Source organism: Cervus elaphus, chromosome 6 (genome assembly GCF_910594005.1).
Source record: "Cervus elaphus chromosome 6, mCerEla1.1, whole genome shotgun sequence".
NCBI classification, from domain to species: domain Eukaryota; kingdom Metazoa; phylum Chordata; class Mammalia; order Artiodactyla; family Cervidae; genus Cervus; species Cervus elaphus.
Window position 1 is genome coordinate 30,961,482 of NC_057820.1, and position 7,996 is coordinate 30,969,477.

At 38.2% G+C, this 7,996-nt stretch overlaps 1 protein-coding gene across 1 annotated transcript in view; it reads left to right on the top strand.

The window, feature by feature from the left end:
- The window catches only part of LOC122696502 (UDP-glucuronosyltransferase 2C1-like), a 32,564-nt gene extending 25,103 nt beyond the window's left edge, over positions 1-7,461 (top strand). Inside the window, exon 6 of the mRNA XM_043906574.1 lies at positions 6,919-7,461. Within this exon, the coding sequence (XP_043762509.1) occupies positions 6,919-7,198 (280 nt within the window). The 3' untranslated portion in view covers positions 7,199-7,461. The remainder of the gene's footprint in view (positions 1-6,918) is intronic.
- The last annotated feature ends 535 nt before the right edge of the window (positions 7,462-7,996 follow it).

Below are 7,996 nucleotides of genomic sequence, written 5' to 3' on the forward strand. Positions count from 1 at the left end.
TGAGTTTTAAGCCAGCTTAGAACTTTTAGAAAGGCTATCATCAAAAGACAAGGTCTGAGAGGTATTGGTGAGGATGTAGAAAAAGAACTGCAGTGCACTCCAATGAAAATTGGTCCAGCCACTTGGAAAACAGTATGGAAGCTTGTCAAAATATCAACAAAAACAACAAAATGACTTATTATCCAGCAATCTCACTGCTGGATATATAACCAAAGGAAATGAAAACAGAATGTGGAAGAGATATCTTCACCCCAGTGCTAATTGCTGTATTATTCACAAAAACCAAAATATGAATAAAACTTAAGTGTCTGTCAATGAATGGATAGGTTGAGAAGATGTGGTATAGGTATATAAAGGAGTATTACTTAGCAAAGAAGACAAAGGAAATACTGCCATTTGTGAAAACATGGAATTGTGCTGAGGGAAGTAACTCAGAGAGTGAATGACAGACATTAGTTAAGATTACTTATATGTATAACCTAAAAGTTCAAACTCATAGAAGCAGAGAGTAGAGTGGTGTTTTCCAGGGCTTAGGAGCTGGGAGAGTGGAAAGACAAGCTTTGAGTAATAGGGATCAGGCTTTGAGTAATAAAATAAATAAGTTCTGGGGAAGTTTGTACAGCATGGTGGTTAGCTGTGATCATAAACAAATAAATAAATGCACAGTAGTGAAGGATTACATTTGTTATGTAATTATATTTCATATAAATCAAATATATCTTTGGAAAAAAGAAACTAATTAAAAGATTTGCCAGGGTTGAATATATGTCTCTATATATCAGATAAATTCTTACTAGAAATTTTATATAGATCTATAAATGAGCATTGACATGAGAGATTAAAATTATTTCTTAGACATTTTAATTTTTTAAATATTGAATGATTTTTCACTATGAAGTCACTTAAATTCATATCAGTGTCTCTCTTTTTTGTTTAACTTATTTTCAATTGGGGGGGTAACTGATTTACAATGTTATATTCTTTTATATCGTGCAACAGCATTTTGTTGCTGTTAAGTAGCTCAGTCATGTCCGACTCCTTGTGACCCCATGGACTACAACAGGAGTCAGCTTCAGCATCTGTCCGTCCAATGAATGTTCAGTACTGATTTCCTTTAGGATTGACTGGTTTGATCTCCTTGCTGTCTGAGGGACTCTCAAGAGTCTTTTCCAACACCACAGTTCAAAGGCATCAATTCTTCGGCACTCAGCTTTCTTTATAGTCCAACTCTCACATCCATACATGACTACTGGGAAAACCATATTTTTGACTAGACGGACTTTTGTGAGCAAAGTAATTTCTCTGCTTTTTAATATGCTGTCTGGGTGAGTTATAGGTTTTCTTCCAAGGAGCAAGTGTCTTTTAACACCATGGCTTCAGTCACCATCTGTAGTGATTTTGAGCCCCCAAAATAAAGTCTCTCATTGTTTCCACTGTTTCCCCATCTACTTGTCATGAAGTGATTGGTCCGATGCCATGATCTTAGTATACTGAATGCTGTGTTTTAAGCCAATTTGTTCACTCTCCTCTTTCACTATCATCAAGAGGCTCTTTAGTTCTTTGCTTTCTGTCATGAGGGTGGTGTCATCTTTGTATCTGAGCTTATTGATATTTCTCCCAGCAATATTGATTCCAGATTGTGCTTCATCCAGCCTGACATCTCCCATGATGTACTCTAAATAAAAGTTAAATAAACAGGATGACGATATACAGCCTTGACGTACTCATTTCCCAATTTGGAACCTGCGTGTTATTCCATGTCCAGTTCTAACTGTTGTTTCTTGACCTGCATACAGATATCTCAGGAGGCAGGTCTGAGGTATAATATCCCATCAGATATAATATCCTACAGATATAATATCCCATGTGTTGAAGAATCTTCCACAGTTTGTTGTAATCCACATGGTCAAATGCTTGTGGTGTAGTCAATAAAGAAGTAGACATTTATTTGGAACTCTCTTGCTTTTTCGATGATCCAATGGATGTTGGCATTTTGATCTCTGGTTCCTCTGCCTTTTCTAAATCCAGCTTGAACATCTGGATGTTATTAGTTTGTGTAGTGTTGAAACAGAGCTTGGAGAATTTTGAGCATTACTTTGCTAGCATGTGAGATGAGTGCAATTGTGAGGTAGTTTGAACATTCTTTGGCATTGCCTTTCTTTGGGATTGGAATGAAAACTGACCTTTTTCAGTCCTGTGGCCAATGATGAGCTTTCCAAATTTGGTGGCATATTAAGTGCAAAACTTCAATAGTATCATCTTTTGTGCTGTGCTTCATCCTTCAGCCATGTCTGACTCTTTGTGACCCCATGGATTGTAGCCCACCAGGATTGCCAGGATTAGACATACCTTAGTTGGAATTTCATGACATCCACTAGCTTTGTTCATAGTGATGCTTTCTAAGGCCCTTTTGACTGCACACTGTAGGATGTCTGGCTCTAGGTGAGTGACCACACCATCGTGGTTGTCTGGGTCATGATCTTTTTTGTATGTTCCCCAAAATCACTGCAGACGGTGACTGCAGCCATGAAATTAAAAGACACTTGTTCCTTCAAAGAAAAGCTATGACCAACCTAGACAACATATCAAAAAAACAGAGACATTACTTTTCCAACAAAGGTCCATCTCGTCAAAGCTATGGTTTTGCCAATAGTCATGGATGTGAGAGCTGGACCATCAAGAAAGCTGAGCACTGAAGAACTGATGCTTTTGAACTGTGGTGTTGGAGAAGACTCTTGACAGCTCCTTGGACTGCAAGGAGATCCACCCAGTCCATCCTAAAGGAAATAAATCCTGAATATCCATTGGAAGGACTAATGTTGAAGTTGAAACCCCAATCCAATGCAAAGAACTGACTAATTGGAAAAGATCCTGATGCTGAGCAAGATGGAAGGTGGGAGGAGAAGTGGATGACAGAGGATGAGATGGTTCGATGGCATCACCAACTTGATGGACAGGAGTTTGAGCAAGCTCTGGAGATTGGTGATCTACAGGGAACCTGGTGTGCTGCAGTCCATGAGCAAAGAGTCAGACATGAGTGAGCAACTGAAATGAACTGAACTCTTTACATTCTTGCCACCTCTTCTTAATATCTTCTGCTTCTGTTAGGTCCATACCATTTCTGTCCTTTATTGTGCTCATCTTTTCTTGAAATATTTCCTTTGTATCTCTAGTTTTCTTGAAATCTCAAATCTTTCCCTTTCTATTGCTTTCCTCTATTTCTTTGCATTGACCACATAGGAAGGCTATCTTATCTTTCCTTGCTATTCTTTGAAACTTTGCATTGAGATAGATATTTGTTTCCTTTTCTCCTTTGCATTTTGCTTCTCTTCTTTTCTCAGCTATTTGTAAGGCTTTCTCAGGCAACCATTTTCCCTTCTACAGTTATTTTTCTTGGGGTTGGTTCTGATCACGGCCTCCTGTACAATGTTATAAACCTCTATCCATAGTTCTTCATGCACTCTGTCTATCTGATCTAATCCCTTGAATTCATTTGCCACTTCCACTGTATAATTGTAAGGAATTTGATTTAGGTCATATCTGAATGGTCTACTGTTTTTCCCTCCTTATTTAATGTAAATCTGAATTTGGCAATAAGGAGTTAATGATCACAGTCAGCTCCTGGTCTTGTTTTTGCTGACTGTATAGAGTTTCTTCATCCTCAACTTCAAATAATATAATCAATCCGATTTTGGGATTGACTATCTCTACACATTGACCACGTATAGAGTCATTTCTTGTGTTGTTGGAGGAGGGTGGTGTTTGCTACGACCAGTGCATGTTCTTGACAAAACTCTGTTAGCCTTTGCCATGCTTCATTTTGTACCCCAAGGCCAAAATTATCTGTTACTCTAGGTGTTTCTTCTTCCTATTTTTGCATTCTAGTCCCCTATGATGAAAAGGACATCTTTCTTTGGTGTTAGTCCTAGAAAGTCTTGTAGGTTTTCATAGAGCTGTTCAACTTCAGTTTCTTCAGCATTAGTAGCTGGTGCAAAGATTTGGATTGCTGTGATATCAAATCGTTTGCTTTGGAAATGAATAAAGGTCATTCTGTCATTTTTGCAATTGTTTCCAAGTACTGCATTTTGGATTCTTTTGCTGATTGTGAGGGCTACTCCATTTCTTCTAAGGGATTCTTGCCCATAGTATTAGATGCAATGGTCATCTGAACTAAATTCGCACATTCTGGTCCATTTTAGTTCACTGATTCCTAAAATGTTGATGTTCACTCTTGCCATCTCCTGTTTGACCACTTCCAATATGTCTTGATTCATGGACCCAACATTCCAGGTTCCTATGCAATATTGCTCTTTATAGCAACAGACTTTACTTTCACTACCAGAGGCATCCAAAAATGGGTGTCATTTCTGCTTTGGGTCAGACTCTTCATTCCTTCTGGGACTATTTCTCTGCTCTTCTCCAGTAACATTTTGGACACCTACTGACATGGAGGGTGCATCTTTTGGTGTCATATCTTTTTGCCTTTTCATACTATTTATGAGATTCTCAAGGCAAAATGCTGAAGTGGTTTGCCATCCCCTTCTCCAGTACAATAATGTGAATCCCCCATATGTATGTATATATATATATATATATATATATATATATATAAAATCCCCTCCTTCTTGAGCCTTCCTCTGACTGCCACCCCATCCCACAATTTTGTGTTTTGTGGCAATCTCTTGGGTATATTCAAGTCTTTTCGACCCCATGGACTGCAGCCTGCTAGGCTCCTCTGTTGATAGGACTTTCCAGGGAATAATACTGGCATGGATTGCCGTTTCCTTCTCCAGAGGATCTCACTGACCCAGGGATTGAATGTGCATCTCCTGCTCTCCTGAATTGGCAGGGAGATTCTTTAGCACTGAGCCACCTAGGAAGCCCCAAAGTACTAGGCTGAGCTCTCTGTGTTATACGGCAAATTCTACTGGCTATCTACTCTACACATGATAGTATATATAAGTTAGTGCTACTTCCTCCATTTGTCCAACTGTGTCCCATCCCTTGCTGTGTACACAAGCCTGTCCTCTACAGCTGCATTTCTATTCCTACCTTACAAATGGGGTTATAAATGCAATTTTTTCCCTAGGTTACAATATTAATATACGATATTTGTTTCTATCCTTGTGACTCACTTCACTCTGTAAAACAGGCTGTGGGTTCTATCAGATTTCTTTGCTATATTATCAGTACAATGCTATCAAAGCTTACAACCTAAACATCTTGCCCATGACCACAATTTCCAATATCATTGAGCATTAATTTCATATTTATATGGATTTAATGAACCAATTTGTGTTTCAATAGAGTATTTTATTGACTTTTTATCTGATAAATATTTTCTTTCTGTATCTGTCTTGGAATTTCTGCTGCTATTGTTTGTTTTCCTGAGATGTATTCAGAAGTACTTATTCCTTAAATTCTTGTGTATTAAAAAAGGCCTGCTTTGGTTGTTTAAACTAAGGGGCAACAGGGCTTTGTTTACTTTTTTCTGGTTTACAGTTCCCGCCCTCAAAACTTTTTGCATGCTTTCCCATGATTTTCTACTATTTAATGTTCTGTATTCTTTATCAGTGATGATTGCACTTTGGTGTGGGTGAATAACCTCCCTCCTTCACAAACCCAAGGAAATCTTGCTTCTAAGTCAGCCATTCAAAGCCTTCGACCAAAACCCTGGTGTGGTCTTCTGTTCCTTGACAGAAGTTAGAAGGGTTAGTATTCTAGGTATCGGCATCCTTCCATCTCATCACTGCAGGTACAGCCCTCTGTTGTTGTAGTACAGGTGTTCAGTTGTGTCTACTCTTTGTGACTTGTGTCTACTGTTTGTGTCTACTCTTTGCATGAAATGCAGCACACCAGTCCTCCCTGTTCCTCACCATCTCCCAGAGTTTGCCCAAGTTCATGCTCATTTTCAGTGATGCCATCCAACTGTCTCATCCTCTGATGCCCTCTTCTCTTTCTTCCCTCAATATTTCCCAGCACTGTGGACTTTCCCAGTGAGTTGTCTATTCTCATCAGATGACCAAAATACTGGAGTTTCAGCATCAACATCAGTCCTTCCAGTGAATATTCAGGGTTGATCTCCCTTAAGATTGACTGGTTTGATCTCCTTGCTATCCAAGGGACTTTCAGGAGTCTTCTCCAGAACCACAGTTGAAGGCATCAGTTATTTGGCAATCTGACTTCTTTATGGTTCAACTCTCAAAATGGTATGGGACCACTAGGAAAACCATATCCTTGACTATTCAGACCTTTGTTGTCAGAGTAATGTTTCAGCTTTTCAACACACAGCCCTCTTTAGCGTGAGGCAAAAATGCCAGCATCTATTCAGTCTCAGGCCCTATTTCTTGCCTAGAGGATCACATGAAGCTTTCTTGCTTTCATCCGAAATGTCAGGACCATGAAGATCACATACTGAAATCATTTCCTGTTACTGCTGATGTCTCATTAATACTGACACTCCAGATCAAACCTGGGGAAGAGTGAAGGGGTGAGGAAAGGATTCCTTTTTCATTGACCTTCCCCTCCATGCTGCTTCCTACACTATCATGTTCCCACTACCACACTCAGCAAGTTAGACCAAAATTCTGTATTCTCAAGCTACATATACTATTAATCCATTCCTATTTCTGTACTTTAAGAATGCTATTTTCAATTGAAAATTATTTTCTCTCCTACCTCCAATAATTGCTGAGACTCTAAAGCATCCAAGAGATTCCAGCCAGTGGACCATCATATCTAGAAATATCTCAAGAGGAAACAAAATCTCATATGCTTTTCATATTCTTGGTGATATAAATTATGATACAACTTATCATATAATTAATTATGCAATATATTTTTATAATATATAACTGTTTCAGGTATACCATGTCCTTAACAAACTTTACAGGTTGTTATTTATATATTCAATTTTAGCTATAAAGAGAACGCTATGAAGTTATCAAGAATTCACCATGATCAGCCTGTGAAACCCCTGGACCGAGCAGTCTTCTGGGTTGAGTTTGTCATGCGTCACAAAGGAGCCAAGCACCTTCGCCCAGCCTTCCATGACCTCACCTGGTACCAGCACCACTCTTTGGATGTGATTGGCTTCCTGCTAGCTTGTGTGGCAACTGTTGCATTCCTGGTCACTAAATGTTGCCTGTTTTGTTGCTGGAAGTTTGGTAAGACCGTAAAGAAGAAAAAGAGAGAGTAGTTTTCTTCTGCCTTATTTTTTTATTTTTTTTAAACAGTTGGGCTAGAAACCTTGACAGAGTCCATCTGAATAATCCAGCCACTGATTTGAAAAGATTTCTCTCCTTTTCTTCTGGGTTCTTGTCCAATCTTCAACTTATCAAGACAAAAATCAAAGACTCACTCCAGAAATAAGCCACATGATTCAGTATTAATGTTTAAAGTAATCTATTCTTTAAAAAGATATGATAAATGAATAAACACATGGAAATTGTTACCATTAAAGACTTAGTGCTTTCCTTTATTCATTGCTTTTAGTTCAACCAGTTGAGTGCTGATGAGGCCTCAGGAATATAATGATTAATTCTATTTCCATATTGATCAGGATGAATATTTATTAAATATCTGACATAATTTTGGGTTCAATACTCAATAATTATTTCATGTTCTCTAAAAGAACTATACAAAAACTAATGCAGAACACACTCTATCCAGAGCTTCCTTGCCAGTCAGGAATATCAGAAGCCTGATAAAATTTCTACTCTGCTGTAAATCACATTTTACACGGTCAATTTCCTTCCATATCACACATTAGACTTTGTGCCCCTTGGAATACAAAACACTGTTTTTTTGTTTTTCAAAGACTATCCTTCATTTGGATATTAATAATGATAATACTTCATTTGTATTGTAAGACTCCTTGGCTTCAGAGAACTAGCTGATTATTGTACATTTTCATGGTTATTGGTATGATGGAGCAAAGTAAATGACTGGGATTTAATGCCCACTCTTTTAAACTAACTTAAGTACAATAAGGCTG